We start from the raw sequence: 19,220 nt of genomic DNA, 5'->3' as shown, positions 1-19,220 counted from the left end.
CGTCCTTAAGAAGTCCTCGTGAGATTACGAGACCGAGTCCCGAGGAGCTGGTTCTTACATTTAAGGAGAACTTTCTTCTTGTCTCTTATCTGACTCGTTGCTCGTTCTCCACCCCCTCCACATTCTCCTTCTCTTCCTTCTTCTCCTCTTCCGTTGTCCTCCCTTTTTCCTCCCACCTCCTCTCTCCAAAAAACCCATAAGAACGTTTCACCTCTCTGTTCGTCCTAGCTAGGGCTTTACTATTACCAGATCGTGGTCTAGCTACCAGGGAAAACTTTTTAACTTCGAACGAACTTCCATCTCTCTCTCTCTCTCTCTTTTTTATCTTCTCTCTTTCTTTTCCCTTTTTTTCATTAGGAATTAATAAAAGCTGAGAGAAGTGTGGTTAGGAAGTGCACAGGTGGAACGTATCACTCTCTTCTGAACTGTTTTACGTTTATCAGAAAAAAGAGAGAGAAAGAGTGAGAGAGTGAGAGAGTGAGACAGGGGAGATGATACTCGTTGAATTCTGTTTTTTTCTTTTTTTTTTTTTGTATATTTTCATTTTCAATCTTCTCCTTTTTCTTTTTTTTTTCATTTTTTCGTCCTTTCACTTTTTTTTTTAATCTTTTTATTTCATTTCATTTTATTTCATTTCTTTTTATTTTATTTTTTATTCGAAGCTCCGTCGAATCGTCGAAACTTCGCGTCTACTTTAACGACACACCTTGTTATTCGCGGCAATTAACGGAACATCGCGAATAATTCCAAAGTGTTTCGAAGTATCTTACGAATTTTTTGTTAACGAAGTGTACGATATTATTATATCATGTCTAGAATCTGATAGGAATCTTCAAGAGCGTATTGAACTCGATTGAAATATCTATATACTTACGTACACGCTCACACGCACTATTAACATCGAGTTTAACTGTTTTTATCCTTTTTCTTTTTTTTTCTTTTTTTCTCTCTCTCTCTCTCTCTCTTCTTTTTTACACATCTTTGTGAACAAGCAAAGACGTCGAGTCACCTCCGAGAGAGAACGCGTGCATCCGGTGTTGCACGGTAATTTTCGATAAAACGAGATTGCAAAACGCGTATCCTATTACGGAGTTCAATTACGGGCGGTGTAGTCTTGTCCCAAAAATTCGACCGGTTTGACTCGTCGTTTCTACCTTGCCTTCTAACGGTATATACTGCTCCTATCGTTCTCTCTCTCTCTCTCTCTCTCTTTCATTATAGATCCAGTATGTATACGCGTATCCTTTTCTTCCTTTTGGATTCGTTGCAGGTGCAGTTGCTTCCGCGAGCATATATAGCATTGTTTATTGGTCCTTTTTCTTTATCTCTTATTTTCTTCGATTGCTATTGGAGAATATAGAGTGGAGAATATATATATTATATTATATATATATATATATATATAATTATAGTTAAGTAAAGGATTTTTAACATTTGTAATTTGATGTTTAAATGTTATTTGATACTATATAATGAGAGTATTTCAAGGTATACTTAAAAGTGTAATCGTTCATAGTTCGTAACATAAAAACGTATCACTTTCAGATATTACTTTTATTTTTTTCACTTTTCACGTTGATCTTTACGTGTCGGTTACAATTATTTTTTTTGTTTGCTTTTTTTCTTTTTTCTTCTTCTTCTTTTTTTTTTTAATATAACGAACGTTCGATCAAATGCAATTCAACAATCTATAGCAATTCTCTATAGTGAAATTTTCGTTTATATAATCGACAAGTCGCGATCCCTTTTCATTATCCTTTTCACATGCCGGAAATTGCTTACAATCTGTTTTACCATTTGCTCGTCATGCAATCGTCGATTTCATTAACACGTAGAATATATTTTCTTCCAGTTTGCCATACGAGCGGCTTTAAACGAGCCAAGAGAGAAAGACAGTTTCGATGTTCTATTGACGCGTTGGGATTTCGCTTTTGAAATTTCGCTTTAATTAGAACTTAAACCGTATCGAAAAGCGATGACGAGTAAAGCTTCAATCCATGGAATAGTTTGTGTTTCTGTTTGTCTGTTTTCTTCTTTTTTACTTACTTTTTCTTTTGTTAATGACATTAATAATTGTCAATGAAAAATTTGCCATTGTGATCGAGAGGTTTCGTTTAAACGGAAACACTCGACTACATAGTTTTTTTTTTTTTTCATTTATATTTATTACAAAAATAAGAACAAATTGATCGATAGGTATCGTTCGTTAGATTACATTGAATATTTTCGCGAAGACATTTTTTGTAAAAAAAAAAAAAAAAAGTCATTCGAAGATTTAAATTTGTGAGATATAAAACGTATATAGGACGATGGTGGTTTAACGATGCAATTAAGGATCACTTTTAGTGCTTTCCCTTTACCGATCGTTACTAGTTCACCGTCCTCTTTTATCGTTTTCTCTTTTTAATGGTAACGGTTAAGGCGGTAAATTATTGAAGGAGAGGGAGGATGGAAGATTTACTTGAGGAAGAAGATTCTGGTTATCGGTACAATCTTAGTCGATGGGGTCAGGAGGTCATGTCCACGAGACCCACATCTCTTTTTCTCTCTCTCTTTCTCTCTATCTCTCTCTCTCTCTATATATATATATATATCTTTCTTTTTTATTTTATTAGTCTATCCATATTCTTCTCTCTTTTTATGGTGTACGAGGTCAACTTATCAGATACATAAATCAACGTTCGATAAAGATTCAGAGTCTGCCGGCTAATAATTTATTAACGTGTTTAAGAGATCACGAAGATACATGTTTCTTATCAAATCTAATATTTTTCCTCGTATATAAAATATATGTATATATGTATTTATATGTGTGTGTGTGTGTGTGTGTGTGTGTGTGTGTAATGTATATACATATCTATCGATCTGAACGAAGTCATTTCGTCCCGTTTTCTTTCTTTTCCTATAACTTTCATCTTTTATCTCTTTCTCTCCCTTTTTGATACTTTGTAAATGACAAATTTATACCTATTTATTTAATATCTATATCTATATTTATATATATATATATATTTATATATATATATGTATGTATGTATGTATGTATAAGGATGAGTCAATAATTATTACCATCTTATTATTGGTTAGTTTTGGTTTTATGGAAAAAAATACTCGGGACAAAGTTATGTTATTTCAGAGTCTAAATAGGAAGAAAATATTGTCTCGACGTCATCGTTATTTTTTTTGTTTTTTACAAGATTTCAAGCATCGTTTTTTTTTTGTTTTTGTTTGAAACCCTATGATTTTTTTATTCCGTGAATTGAATCCACGTGTCATTCTGTATAGAAAGGTATTAAAGCGCAATGTCAAAAAACGATCAGTTCGCGAGGTATATCGAAAAAAATGTTTGCTGATTCATGCAACTGTAAGAAGCCATATCTCTATTTTTTCTTTCCTTTTCCTTTTTTTGATTGAAGTAAGAAAAAAAGTATAAAAGGGAAAAAATGGATGGTTCAAGGTGAACTGCTTATTCACGCGATTATATTTTTTTCACAAATACATGCACGGGTATTATTATTATTATTATTATTATTATTATTATTATTATTATCATCGTTATTACATATATTTATATTATTTTATATATATATATACATATATATATATATATATTTACTTATTATTTTTTCATGTATATAAATCGATCGAGTTGTAATAGAAATTGATTATAGAAAAATATTCTCTAACCGTGTAAAATCGGATTAATGAGAAAAATACAGTGAATATATTGAAGAATATATTCATATATTCTTCTTTCTTCGGCGTCGTCTCTTTCACGCTCATCTTGTTTCGACTACATAAATGCATGCGTGGAAAGGAAGGTACGATAAGACGGTGCAAACGACCCGTGGAAAGTTTCCTCTCGCTTCGACAAAGACCGGCCTCTCGACGATGTTTTTCCATCGAGTTTTTACGTGTTACGTACTTATACACCTTCCTATAGAAGCACACGTATTCGATCGTCTAGATATACGGGGTGTTCGATTTTAATCGAATTGATATCCTCGATTATCTCGAAAAAAGTTCCAAAAGTTTTTACGATAAGGACGTGGAAAATTTTCACGATTTTGTTTCGTTTCCTAGTCTCTTTTTTTCACGTCGAAGAAAGAAAAGTGATCGAATTAAAAGTGGATCGTTTAAAAGGATACACCCCGTATACGTCGATACATATAAACTCAGTCACGTTTCTCGGGGATGCTGAAGTTTACGAGTAGAAACGATTTTATCTCGGGAAGAAGAATTTAAAAACTTGAATATCGAGATAAATCGAAGACGTATCGAGTGGCTTCTATTCTTTTCTCGGCCATCTTTATTTCGTTAGCGATTTTTGAGTCGAAGTAGTATTGTAAGATCGACGAAAAAAAATAAAAGAGGGAAGAGAAAAATTATTAAGAGAACAAAAAAGAAGATGAAAAAGATGAGGAGGAGGAGAAGTAGGAAGAAAAAAGAAAGAGAAATAGAAACATCGGGATAATGTAGAGGGGAGAAACGCGAGAGATCGAAGAAACGCACGGGGAATTAATTTCGTGCCGATACACTTCGAGGTTTGAGGTTTCGAATCTTTCAAGTTCGAGCGTTGCTTACCGAAGGCAAATACACGAAATTTGAAATTCAGATCGGTCGATGGCGCTCCCAGATATTCCCGGCGATAAATTCGCCGATATCGAGAGAGGAACAAAACGATAGCGGGAGAGAAGAGATAGAGATAGAGTGAGCGAGAGAGAGAGAGAGAAGGAGAGGGAGAGGGAGAGGGAGAGGGAGAGGGAGAGGGAGAGAGAGAGAGAGAGAGAGAGGTGATATGGAAAGTTAGAATGTATAGGTAGATATATATGTGCGTATGTGAAAGAGAAAGAGACAGACAGATAACGATACATAGAGTCTCCTACATATGTCGAATGCCATTTACACGAGCTCACGTGCGATATGGCTGGTGGTTTGTATAGCCGAGGCAACGCGTACACAAAATTCATGCATCGTATACCGTTAGTCGACATTCATTGGCTTCTTCTTCATCTCCGTTTTCTAACCGTGTTCTCCTTCGTGATCTCTCTCTCTCTCTCCCCCTTTCCCACCCCCTCAGTTTCTCTTCTTCCTTTCTCCATCTTTTTCCTTCACCAGTCGAAGACCAGTCGTCGTGCAATAAGAGAAGTCACGTTTCTTTTTCTTCTCTTTTTCCTTTCTCTCTCTCTCTTTCTCTCTTTCTCTCTTTCTCTCTCTCTCTGTCTTACACGTTGATTCGCTCGATGGCAACACGTCCATTTTCTTCTTGCATCGTCGGTAGTTAAGTCACTCCAGTCAGTTATGTGGAGTATAACGGAATCCAGCACCCAAGCTAAATTTAACACAAGCGAGAGGGAGTGAGATAGCGATATCGATCGATGCGAAAGACGAAACGTACTTACGTACATATAAGAATTCCTTGTGTCACCGAGGAGACGACATCGTGGATATAGCTTTGTCACCATCAGGAATCAGATGATGCCCTTGTGTCCATAACGGTGGAGAAACATCAGAGATGGATGTTTCTTTCTCTTTTATTTTTAGCTTTCTTTTTTCTTCCTTTCTTTTTCCTTGTTTTTTATTTGGTTTTTCATTCACTTCTTCTCTCTCTGTCCTTCTCTCTCGTTTTTCGTAATAATTTCGTCGCACGTCATCGTCCTCGCCATTTTTTTTCTTTTATTATTATTATTTTTTTTTTCTTTATCTCGAATCTTTCTATTCTCTATACTTGCAATTTCTTCTTTAACGTAATCGCAAATTTTATCTAAACGACAAGCCATACTTCTCTCTTTTTTTTATTTCCTGCTTTTTTTTCGTTTTTATTATTTTTCTTTTTTTCACCGAGTGTGTCGAGTTTCGGTACTTCGATAATTACTCGTTAACTCGTTGGCTAGTTAATTGAGAGTGGATCACTCTCAACGGGTTTCAATCGTGAACAACTTGTTTTGTTGGTTTTCGACTAATATTGTTTTTCTTTTTCCTCCTTTTTTTTTTAACACCTCCCGTGCAATTTTTTTCTGTTCTTTTTTTTCGTTCCTCTATTTTTTTGTCTTCTTTTTGTTCCGGTTTTCTTTTGTATTTGTTTTTATTTTATTACGCAAATGCTTAATACATTTTATCAGATATTTCGTTATCTCTGTTGTCGAGATCAAAGAAGAATTTTTCATCTTCGAAAGTTACAGGGATTGTCGTTCCTTTGCAGAAATCCATGGGAACAGAAGCAAACTCGATATCGAGCGTAGGCGTGCTTATGCGTGTGTGTATGTGTGTGTAAGAAAGAAAGAAAGAAAGAGAGAGAGACAGAAGTAATGTTACGAAATACGCACGACTTTAGCAATCGAGATTGGAACGCGGTATCAAGGAAGAGAGCGACTTAAAGAAAAAAGAAAAAAAAAAGAAAAGAATGAGGACGAGAGGATTGAGGTACCAAGGACGTATAGTCCTTTATATGAAAGAACAGGTTCTCAAAGAAGGATGCTGACAATAACGATGATGATGTCAATGATGGCGATGATGGTAGTGGTAGTGTTGATGGCGGTGGTGGTGTTGATGGTGATGGTAGTTGGTATAGTTGGTGGTGGTTGTGGTGGCAGCGTTGGCGGCTTGAAAATCCGCGGTTCGTGCACGTGGCTCAAGTGTTACGAGTGTTGCGTAAAGTTCTTCATCTCTTTCATCGAGATACGTATTGGAGCCCGTTAACATACCAACTACGACCTCGTTGCGAAGCAAGTCTGAAACGTTGGAAGTCGGCGGCGGCGACGACGACGACGACGACGAGGAGGAGGATGTTGGCGAGGTTCTCGATTTTCCGGCGTTCGTTCACCTTTCGACTGCACCTTTCTCTTCCTTCTCTATTTATTTCTTCTCCTTTTCCTTCTTTTTTCATTTCCTTTTTCTTTTATTTCGTCGTTAGGTTGGTAGTTCGATTCTACTTAGCATTGAAATTGAATGTTACGTAATGATCGTAATTTAGGTAATGATAAAATTGTAAAGTGCAAGATTTTTTAATTAATATTACATATAAATAATATATATATATGTATGTATATATTATTTATAGTTATATTATATGGTATAAAATATTAAAGTAAATTAGTTATATGTAAATTAGTATATACATATATATATATTTATTATTTGTGTATATTACTTATTATAGTATATATATAAATAGTATTAATTAAAATGGAACAGTTATAGCTAATAAATTATATACATGTAATTATATATAGTTATATATATATATATATAATTATTTCACTTATTTTATTATTTCATACTGTATAATATAAAATTAGCTGGAATAATTTCGAAAAGAATTGAAATCGATTATTAAAATCACTTAAAAAGATTCGATCCATCTCGTGTTATTACGTAATGAAAAATATTACTCGATTTGAATGAATTTCAATTGAAAAAAAGTACTTGTCTCAAGCGTTTTCCCGATAGTCGAAGAGTTTAGTATCGGTATTCGATGATTAGGTAGTTCACCTTCGGAATTATTTTCTCGCGAAGGATCTCGTCAGAACCGCGAGGGAATGCATTTCTCTGGGCGGGGCGCGAATTCCCGGAACTTTACACTCGCGACACGCTACTACTCGTAAAATCTTGATGTTGAATCGTACGGAGATTCTAAACGCATCGTAACCAAACAGTCCGTAACGATCGTTCCGCGTGAAAGGATTTCCGCGAGTGGACCTTCGCGTTTAACCGTGACGAAAGCACGTTTTCTTACGTTCGCCAATTTTCGGATATTACTTTTTTTCCTTTCATTTCTTTCCGACCTTTTACATTATACCGCGTGTTCAGAAAAGTACATTCTTACGTATTGTTATTAGTTATAATAATATCGATAGAATTTCTTATTTTTAAATTCGTCGACATTTTTAAATGGAAACCATATATGTTTTAATCGACGAGATTTGAGAATCTAATTAATTGACAACAAAGATTTGTTTTTTTTTTTTTCTTTTTTACAAATATTATTCTTGCATGTACATATGTGTGTGTGTGTGTTTATGGATGTAAAGTTTGTCACGAATGTTTCTTCTTTCCTATGTATTTTTATTTTTGATTTGTAAATTGTACATTGTCATGGTTGAAACGAACGATTTTCATTGCCAATGGAATTCCTATGTTTTCGTATATTATGTTTCCATTGCAAACTGGTATTTCCGTACGGAGATATGAACGTCTCCATTCGGAAAATAAAACTTTGTGATTCCTACTCGGATGACATATACCGTCGGCAATCAATAAAAAGATGGAATTTCTTTTTCTAGTGTGTGCGTGATGTGTTAATCTCTGTGTGTGTTTCTGCGTGTAAAATATAAATATACTTAAATATCACACACTTTTTAGTTTTCAAACACATTTTTATACAGTAATATATAAATATATAAAATAGATATTTCACAATAGGAATATAATAATTAAATTTAATCACGTATAAATATACCGGGGTAATTAAAAAGTTTTAATATTTTAATATTTCTTTTATATTCATATATTTTATTATTCCTCAAAGTAGATAAATATTACATATAATGAAAAGTTTATTATAAATTTTTAGAATTAAATATATATATATATATATATATATATATAGAAACTTGGAAGATGAAATTGCAGAGTAGGTCGAAGAGGCAGGGTTTACCGAATCGAACCTTGCAACGTTTAGGAGGACTCAAATTGTAGCTATGAACGGTAGAAGCAAACTCGAAGCGAACGATGGCTTCTCTTAGTGCCAAAATCAAATGAAATTTCAGCAATTTCAATTGAGCTTGTTCGCCGTTGTATCCTCATATGTACGTATATAGGGTATATAGCTATCGTGTAAGGATGATAAGCACTGGTATTTCCCATTGGACTTTACCTCCTTAGTAAATTGACAAACTTTATCAGAGAAAGAGAGAAAATGAGAGACAGAGAGAGAAACACACACAGAGAGAGAGAGAGAGAGAGAGAGAGAGAAAGAGAAGTGAGCACAGACAGGCAGGGAGACCGTTACTTTGAAACGTGGTTCAAGTTCTGAAGAATTTCTTACGACGTACTTCCTCCTTTATCGCCAAGAACGTGAGAATCGTTTTTGGATCAAACGTGATTTCCAGATCTACCGGGCGTTCAAAAAGAATTTTTATCTATCGTTCTTTTCTATCGTTTAAAATATTGCCACGTTTCAACTATTTCAGCGTTAACGCGTTCCTTCTCTTTCTTTTGAAAAGTACGATAAGTATATATAATTTATTAATTATAACTATATATAATAAATATTAAGCAATTTAATACAATAAGTAGGTTGCTATACAAAATTCGTGAGTTTTTTCTTTTTATTCTTTTATTTTTTTTTTTTTTTTAAATAACGAAAGAGAAAAATTGGATCGTTTCATTCTCTCGATTATCGTTTCTATTAACTGCGTATCACAGATTGTGATACTTTCAGGAAACAGCCAGGCAATTTTTCTAAAGCAAAACTTTAATTAGGTGTAAATGACGTAGATAATTTTTCTTTATCATTTTTTTAATGCCAGTCATTCCTTTTCTATCAGCACGTACGATGCTTTTGTGTATGTAGTCGTGAACTCAACTATCGGATTTCGAACGCGAATCGATTATTCTTTTTTTCTTTTCTTTCTTTTCTTTACTTGCTGTTTTTTTTTCCTTTTCCTTTCTTTTCCATAGTTTAGTAATTATTTTGCATTCGAGTGCTTAGGGGTGTTTCTATTATTACACGGTTGAACCGTTTTCATACACGTTTGGTAAATTCAATTGTCGGTTAAGTTGGTAGTTCCTATATCGTAGAACTTTGTCGATGCGGTTGGGATGTATCGATCCATTCCTAATGATTGAATTAAACTCGGTTTGCGAATGTTATCCATTAACTCGTTTTACTCTTTCCATCGATCTCGAAGGATCGAGTACTTTGTTTCCTTTAAAATGCGATCGCGTGAAAATAATCTGAAGAATTTGGAATTATTAAAAAAAAAATCTATAGAAAACGATATTTGTTTATTATTAATTCTTAAATATCAAATAAATATAATATATATTTTAAAATCGAATTAAAGGAACGTAACGTGATAAATGATAAGTCATAGTTCTCTTCGAGAATTAATTTCATTCTTTCGCTCGGTTGATTTAAAGCTTGTCAAATATATTACATACATAGGTGTATATCGTATGGTATGCTGTTCAGAAGATAATTCGTGAGGCTCGTTGCTTTAAAGTAATTATGCACACTGTGCCGCGTAACGTGTACTTCAATTTACGTCTCTCTGATCGCTGAAGCAGATTTGCTGTGTATGCTGTAATCGATTCCATGGACGACGACAGAATCTATGGCATTAAATTAAATTTGGTTTACCCTCTAGTTACATGTATATATATATGTATAAATAGTTACAAATATATAAGTATATATATACTATTTATTAATTATAATAATTATATATATGTAATTGTTTATTATTCCAACTTGTAATGTTTCTCTCTTCAAAACTGCTGGATCGAACTATTAAAATAATTCGTCATTAATTATTAAAAAAACATAAATGTCAGAGTTTCTGGTTATTTGTACACTGCGCGTATTTCCATTGTTTGTAATTAAAAAAAAAAAAATAATAATAATAAATAACACCCGTTTCTCTTCGAAAAATGTCGGAAGATTATAAGTTAAATCGTGAAAAAAGAAAAAGAAAGGAACTTCTTCCGAGATTATCGAAAATAATCGAATGTAAAAATTGTCGATAATGGTTTAAAAAAAAGAAATCGAACGTCGAAGTGTTTAAAATTAATTGTTAATCGCACAGGTTGTACGATCGACAGCTGTTGAGTGGCATCGATTAATCTGTTATGATTTACGCACTGCGACTACTCGCAATTCCCCATACGGTGTCCTTTGATCGACGACGAAGGAAATTCACAGGCGGCCGATGATAAATGTCTCTGACAATCAGCGTATCCTTCCTTACCGTTGACAGACACGTAGTAGACACGTCTTTCTTATTGCTGAATCGAACTGGAAGAAGGACTGGTAACAGCAGTGTTAGACACAACGCTGGTATTTTTGGGTGTAAATTGTCTCGTTCTCGTTGCTAAGTGTAAAAGCCTTCTTCAAAGAGAGCTGGAGCGTACACAAAGAGAACAGAAAGAGCAAGAGACAAAGAGCGAATGTGGATTTGCGCGTGTATATATACGTACACGTATGTGTGTGTGTGAGAGAGAGAGAGAGATATGATAGCGCGCGTAATACTAAAGATGCTCCGCAGGCGACGTTGTCTTGTTATTCAGCCGGCTAAGACAAAACGGCAATGGTGAGAGGTTGAGTGGGTGGGTTGATGGGGTGCGGCTAAGGGTGGCGAGAAGGGATGAGGAACTTGGATCGGAGAGAAAAGAGGTGAGGGGTGAGGGACTGTCGAGTATTAGAAAGACAAGGACGAAGTTAGCATTCTCAAAGCAGGAGAAATGTGCCTGAGGCTGTTTCACCTTGGTGTCTCGGCTTTGCTCGAATTTAACCGAAGACCGAACTCCTCGACCGGTTTCTCTAGGCATCAACATCGTCGTCTTTCGGTTTAGTACTCACGATCTTCTACTCCTCTTCCTCTTCCTCCTCCTCCTCTTCCTTCTTATTTCACTGTAACACGAACGAGAAGAAGGAGTAGGAGGAAGTCGTAGAAGAGCAACCGGCCGCTCGACTTACCTACTGCCCACAACCGACGTGGCTCTTCCGCCTCTAAACATTGTTTCCGCTTACTTGACGAGGCGTTTAAGTTTCAGACTGTTTACGACTCGGAACTCGGTGAAACCGTCGATTTTCCGAGGGAAATTACCGGCTCTTGGAAAGCCTCTTGCCTGCTTCCTTCCTTCCTTCCTTCCTTCCTTCCTTCCTTCCTTGCTTAGTTGCTTGCTTGCTTGCTCACTCGCTCGCTTGCTCGCAGGCTTGCTTAGTTGCTTGCTTGCTTGCTTGCTTGCTTGCTTGTTTGAGATATTCACTCGTTCTCTTTCTATTCGTTCTTGCTATTCGTTCTCTCTTTCTTTCTCTTTCTCTTTTTCTTTCTTTCTTTCTATCTCTATCTGTCTCACTCAGTCACTCATTTACTCATTCTAAATTTCTCATTTGCTTCGTTCCAAAGTTCTGTGGATTTCTTAAGTCGACGATGTCTCTTGAATGGTGTCACCGATAATCACATTTTTTAATCCCTTCGTACACACTAGTTCGTTCATGTTCATACAATGTTTTTGCATTCATTTATTTAGGTATTTTATTTAATTGTTATGTCGACGACTGTATATATATACATATAGATATATTTAATAGATTTTATTCCAGAGCTTAATTATTGAATCGTAATATTGAAACGAATCTCTTCGAGAACAAATTATATAGTTATATATTTGAAATATAGGTTTTAATCTGCCTTTTTTCCTAGCCTCCCTCTCTGCTAGCACGTAGACAAACCAGGGGGTAGGTTCAATTAGGTCGTTCTTCGAAATTCATTTTTCTTTCTTTCTTTCTTTTTTTCTTTCTTTCTTTACCCTCGAACGAACGTCAGAAATTGTCGGAGCATGAAATTGAAAAAATGTCTTTTCCTTTCTGATTTCAGAACATCCTAGACAAGTTCAATCCAGGAGCAAGGCAGCTGATCAATGCTGGGAAGGCATACCTGAAGGCACTTCACGGTAAGAGAATTAAATCGAGCGTAGTATACAGAAAAGAGAAAGAGGTAAAGGGTGAGTAGGATGAGGAGGAGAGTGGGAGGGGTAGGAGTAGTAGTAGAAGAAGAAGAAGAAGAGGAAGGAAAAGAAGAAGACAAATGAGGGCTGATGGGTGACGAGTTAAAAAGACAATAAGGAGATCGGTATAGTATAATGGGTAAAAGAGAAAAAGAAAAAGAAGATAAGTGGAAGAAGTGGGAGGAATTTTATGTCGTCTCTTGGGTCCTCTTTCGAGGATCGAATTGCCGGTTCGTCAGAATTGCACACGAGAGAGGGGGGAGGGAGGGGATACGCGTGTTGTTTTTTATTTTCTACTACTTTCCTATTTCTCGAGTCAGTCTCGAGAGAAAGAAGAAAATCGATCGATACCTCTTTCCCTCTCGTATTTTCCTTTTTCATTGGATAAACAAACGTGTCTGATATATATATATATATATATATATATATATATATATATGCATGCATGTATGTATGTACGTACGTACGTACGTAGGTACGTAGGTACGTAGGTATGTATGTATTTATGTATGTATGTACGTACGTATGTATATATACATATAGATCGTATATGTAGTATAGTTTCCTAGGTAGCTAGGTTAGCTAGATAACTGAGAAGAATGGATAGTTCAACGTATACTAGTTCACTTCGGTTATATAGCTATATATACTACATACGGAGTGATCGGAGTGACTCTTCTCAAGTGACTCTTATGCTCTTTCCACCGTTATTGGTCGGTTTCTCTCGAGCAATTCAATCGAGAAAGCTATCCTTTCTCTATCCTCTAGAGTTATCTTTGTTTCGTTCACAATGTATTATCTTGGAAGGTATCAACCTAACGCCTTCTCTCTCTCATTCTACTTCTTTCTTTTTTTCTTTCTTTCTTTCTTTCTTTCTTTCTCTCTCATCCTAGTTTTTGTGATATAATACTTGATATAAAACGATCACGAATTATGATTCCGGTCTTAATTATATCGATTAAAAATATTTTATCTTATTATTCTACGATAATAATATTGATCGTAGAAATAGAATAAACGTATGATAATGATTAACTATGATATGATATTTGATTAAATTTCTCTATGAAATATTCATGTCGTGATTTTTCGATTCTATACGAAACGAAAATATAATCGAAAGCGAAACGATCTTTAATACAAAACGAATTACGATTTCACGGGTAAGATTGAAAAATTGTATTGAATATATTTGCATATAATCGGGGAAGAACTTTAATATCTTGACAAATAATACAAAATGAATAAATTGAATAACAAACTTATAATTTAACTTCAATGCGTTTACAGAGAGGAAAAGAAAAAGAAAAAGAAAAAGAAAAAAAAGATTCTGACCTGATCAATCATTTGAATCAACGTCGTCGACGAGTTTTTCTTTTTTCACTTTTCTTTGAAATAAAACAATTTCCCTTACAAAATTTATGGTTTATTACGTACGATAACGATTGGGTAGGGTGTTACGGTATCGTACATAGTTACGAAACATCATGGGAGAAACAATGTAGAGAATGTATAGAAACGGAAAGAGAGAGAGAGAGAGAGAGAGACAGAGAGAGAGAGAGCAAGAGAAAGGGAGTGCTAGAATGCAGTCGGCGAATCCGAGCCAGCTGGAAAGCTCCGACGTAAGCGGAGCTTAAATCTGGCTTTGTCACGGTGCAAGCGCACGTAGTATTCCGTGTCCATGGAAGCGAGATACGATTCCACTATGGTGTTTCTTCGTTCGCGCGTTTGTGTGTGTGTACGTGTATGTTGAGATGTTTGTATGTGTATGTGTGTGTTGTGTGTATGTTCGTAGCTCTATGGTGGTGGATACGAGGGTAGAGAACGATATTTATGGGGTTTGCGATCCAGTATAGAGAAAAGAGGTATATGTAGAGAGAGAGAGAGAGAGAGAGAGAGAGAGAGAGAGAGAGAGAGAGAGAGAGAGAGAGAGAGAGAGACAGAGAGACAGAGAGAGAGAAAGAGATGGGGGATAGGGTGAGATTGGGAAGAAGGGAGACGAATGAGTTTGTGAGAAAGGTAGAAAGAGATAGATGGATAGATAGATAGATAGGGGGTGAATGAGAGATAGACGAAGACGAAACGAACGAGGGTAACAGAAACAAAGAAATTTCCTCGAATTTGGTGTTATAGTAAATAATATCGATGTTGGTTGCTCAGTATCTATTTGTTTATCTATCTATATAAATAAGTACTTACTTACTTACTTACTTACTTACTTACTTACTTACTTACTTACGTGTTTTGATATATATATTTACGGAATTAATTTAATCGGATAAAATTCATAAAAATGGACGATCGTATCTTATGCTTCTCATGTATTTTTTTCGCTCGATTTTTTTCTCTTTCGTTTGGATTTTCATCTTTATTATTTTATTATTTCTTCTTCTTCTTCTTCTTCTTCTTCCTGCGAGCAAATTTACAAACAAATTTTCTTCTTCTTTTGTTCACTAGTCGTAAAACATTCGAAACGTGAGATAAGTATGATACATACGTATACATATATGTATCTAGGTACTCGTAAAGTAGCTTTGTTATATCTTTCTCTCGTTTGTTCTATCTCCCTCTCCCTCTCTCTTTCCTTCTCTCTGTCTCTCTCGTTCTTCATTATAGCTTATCCTACGTAGACACTCGAACGTTCCACAAAATCTTGCGCCTCGGCACACCTTTGCAAGTCCTTCGCAAACGTAGACTGTCTCGAACAAAAAAGACCCTCTCTCTCTTCTCTTCTCTCTGTCTTTCTCTTTTCTCTCCCACACTATTATCTACTTACTACCACATCATCAATGCTTTTGTCTTATTCTCATAAAAGCTTTCGAGAGGCACTCATCGAGGTAATCCTTTATTTGTTTTGCACTTTCCCTTCTATTCGAGTACGTCAAAAATTAATTCCTAATCGAGTTAGCTCTTTTACCCTCTCTCTCTCTCTCTCTCTTTCTCTTTTCTTTTTTTTTCTTTTTTTGTCTTCAGTGGTCGAAGCTACAGAGAACCCTGGTAAAGGAGGAACTCGTTAAGAAAGTTACATCCCCCTCTTTGTACTCTTCGGGAAAACTCTTCGCCGAGTTTTTCAGCATTCTCGCATTTAATCGCGGTCGAGCTTCGAGATAAAAACTTCGTAATTCCAAGAAGTGCGTAGGCGCGAGAGAAAGAGAGAGAAAGAGAGAACATCGTTGGCCGTCTTAACGTGCCCAACACCGACTAGGAAATTATCGCAATTTTATTTGTCTGTCTGCTTATACCTTCCTCATCTTCTTCCTTCTCCTCCTCTTTTTCCTCCTCCTCCTCCTCCTTTTTCCCCTTTCTTCGTCTTCTTCTTCTTTTTCAAACTTTCGCAAAACACGATGCTGTCCGCGGAATACAAACTTTCTTTCGTAAAAGGATCGCAAAGGGAAGTTTTTGAAGGCCGACATAGCCGAACAACGTGCGAACCAACTTGAAATAGAAAATATTTGTATATTTGTGAAAACTGAAAGAACGTTAATATCTCGATTAGTTTTCTTTTCTTTTCTTTTCTTTTCTTTTCTTTTTTTTTTTACAATCGTACGAATCTTTTATGAATCAATTATCAAGTTTTGTGAAATTATTGTAATTTTCACGAAGACGAAGGTCGTTATTTCTTTTTTCTTTTCTTTGGATTTCTTTGAAGAATCTTGGACATTTCTTTTAATGGAATTTAATTTTGTAAAGATCGCAAAAGCAAGTTATCATATTCGAGTTGTTTTTAACGACGTTTGATTTCGACGGATAATATAAAATGTTTTTTAAAAAAAATGGATATTTATTTGAGTGTGATACTTCAAAAAAAAAAGATATATATATATCTTTTTATATATTATTTTTATAATTATATATATATATTAATTTCTTTATATATATATATATATATATATATATATATATATATAAAGAAGAGGAAATAGGAATTTATATATCGCAGGATTTAAGACTTTTAAATCGATCCTCTTTTCTCGCACAACACAAAAACTTGAACGCCTCCGGGATTTATTTTCCAAAGGAAAAGGGGAAGTGCAACTTCGTTATCGAAGTTAAATGCGTAAAATTTGCATTATTCAAGAGAGAAGTATGAAGAAGGGGTAGCAGTAATAGTAGTAGTAGTAGCAGTAACAGTAATAGTAGTAGTAGTAGTAGTATTAGTAGTAGTAGTATTAGTAGTAGTAATAGTAGTAGTAGTAGTAGTAGTAGTAGTAGGAGGAGGAGGAGGAGGAGGAGGAGGAGGATGTTAGAAATATTCAAAGAAATTCGTAGGTGTAACGTTCAGCGTGCGTGGCGAAAAGCGTATTTTAAAAATAGCCAGACGGGATTAAATATGCGAGTCGCCTTGATCAGAGAACCGTGATGGTGGTCAATGTCGTATATTCAATGAGGCTATTGAGTCCTCGAGAATGTAATATCAAAGTTACGTGGTCATGGTTCTTCCTTTTGTTAGTTTACGTTTGTAACGAGTTAATTCTTCACGGTTTACGTATTTCCAATTAAAATTCTCACGGGAAATGTGAGACGAGGCGATGGGGAGTGTGTGTATGAGAAAGAGAGAGAGATATGATGTGCGATGGAAGAGAATTGGTTAAATTAATCATCGAATTTGCACTTTTGACCTTTTCCCTGTTGACCGGTAATTATCTTTCCAGATTTCTACGGGGGGTTTAATAAGAGGTACGAAGGTTAGATAGAGGAAATTTTAAGGGAAATTCCATGAGGATATTCACCGAGGACGGAGAATTATGATTTATTAGTATGATATATTCTAGGGAAACTTTGTTCCAAGGGCGAAGGGTGGAAAGTGCCGGTCTAATGGAAGAGTCCCGAACGAACGTTAACAGCCATGGTACCTACGTATCCTCCTTCCGACCAGTAGTTTCTTCTTTTAATATTAAGATCTCTCTTAAGGTGAGGAACGTCACTTTGGCGTAACGTCGAGTCATAATGTTGTCTTCCACTTTTCAAGAAGTAAAGAGAGAGAAAAAGAGAGAGAGGGAGAGGGAGAGAGCGGTTCCTCGTTAAATTATGCAAATGCGCACGTCAGACACTTTGGAGTTGGTAACCTCGTTTCCCAGTCTCTTAATCGTAATTCCCAAATTCCCTTTGCGTGCTGTGCGCGCGTGCTCGCGAGGATTCGGGTGCAGGTGGGAATGGGGATGGGGATGGGGATGGGGATGGGGATGGGGATGGGGATGGGGACACGCGAGCGCACCGAAGAGGGTGGCGCCGTTTTTGCGAAAGGAACGCTTGACGAGTTCATCCCCCGAAGTATATTCGCAAGGAGGTATGGGCTATGTCTCTTTAACTGGTTGTGGGCCTCGTTGCTACTACCTTTCTACCATCCCAGCTCCCGAATCCAATTGCGTCCTTTGAATCCTGCCTCCCTGCTGTCTTTGTTCCCGAGTTTTCGTCCTTACGGAATTAATTCGTCCCGTTTCTCCCTTTCTATTCTCTTGGAACTTGCTGATCGGTGAACTCCTCTTTTGGTCCTCTTCCTATCTCTTGCTATCTGTATGTCTGTATGTCTGTCTGTCTGTCTGTCTATCTATCTATCTATCTATCTGTGTCTGTCTGTCTGTCTGTCTTTATTTCTCTTCTGGTTGTCTTTCCGTAACATTAGCATCGGAACAGTCAACGACAATTTATAACGAGTCTTGGAGCCACTTTGGGAAAGCTCACTTGCTTCTCTCCTCTTCCTTATCTTTCTCCTTCTATTCCTCTTTCTCTTCTTCTTCTTCTTCTTCTTCTTCTTCTTCTTCTTCTTACTCTTCTTATTCTAGAAGGAAGAGAAAGAGCTAGAGAATGTTCTTCCCTTTCCTATTCCCTATTCGATTTCTCCGTCTTAAGGAAGCCACTTACAACACCGTTGGAACTTGATATCTATGAATTCGACGATCCCCCATATCACCGGAAACTTTCTTATCGAAGTAATGACGTTAAAATGGTTCCGCGTATCACGATCCAAGCTGACGCGACGATCTTCCTTTTCGATGAGATAGACAGAGAAAGTTGTACGTTGAAAAGTTGAGAATACAAATTTCGAATGTAATTTCATATTTCGAGAAGAAAAATCTTGATAAATTAAGATCGACGAATTTGTTCTTTTATCTCGTTAGATTTTATCTTATGTATCTTTTATCGTTCATCGAACGTACTATCTCTATTATTAACGTTACTATTTTCTTTTTTATTATTTACTTATTCAAAATTCTTTTTTATTTTTTTTTTTTTTAATTTTTCCGAAGGGACAAGAAAATTGTTTTCTTTCGACGATGGAATCGGAAAATCCCGTAGAACAGGAATTTCGAGAATCGTTCATTCCCATTGCGGTTTAGGGTGTAAGCGGATGGGTTGGTGTCAGGTACAGACACTGGCCAGCCCGTTTAACACTATACAAAACACCGAACGTGTAATTACTGTGGTCTGTTAAAATGTGAAATCTAGAATGTTACCTCTTCTCTCTTTCTCTCTCTCTCTCTTTATAT

General features: G+C 35.9%; 1 protein-coding gene across 9 annotated transcripts in view; it reads left to right on the top strand.

Annotated features, from left to right (window-relative positions):
- LOC127061766 (GATA zinc finger domain-containing protein 14-like) overlaps positions 1–19,220 on the top strand; it is a 148,947-nt gene that overhangs the window by 33,902 nt on the left and 95,825 nt on the right. For 8 of the 9 annotated variants that reach the window (XM_050989150.1, XM_050989114.1, XM_050989104.1 and 5 more), the window contains one exon: positions 12,603–12,678. In XM_050989150.1, the coding sequence (XP_050845107.1) occupies positions 12,603–12,678 (76 nt within the window). Of the gene's footprint in view, positions 1–12,602; positions 12,679–19,220 lie in introns of those variants that run through there. The other variant, XM_050989157.1, reaches the window with a different exon arrangement.

This window comes from Vespula vulgaris, chromosome 1 (assembly GCF_905475345.1).
Source record: "Vespula vulgaris chromosome 1, iyVesVulg1.1, whole genome shotgun sequence".
In the NCBI taxonomy this organism is placed as follows: domain Eukaryota; kingdom Metazoa; phylum Arthropoda; class Insecta; order Hymenoptera; family Vespidae; genus Vespula; species Vespula vulgaris.
Note: the sequence above shows the minus strand (reverse complement) of the source record. Positions and strands in the feature narration are given on the sequence as shown.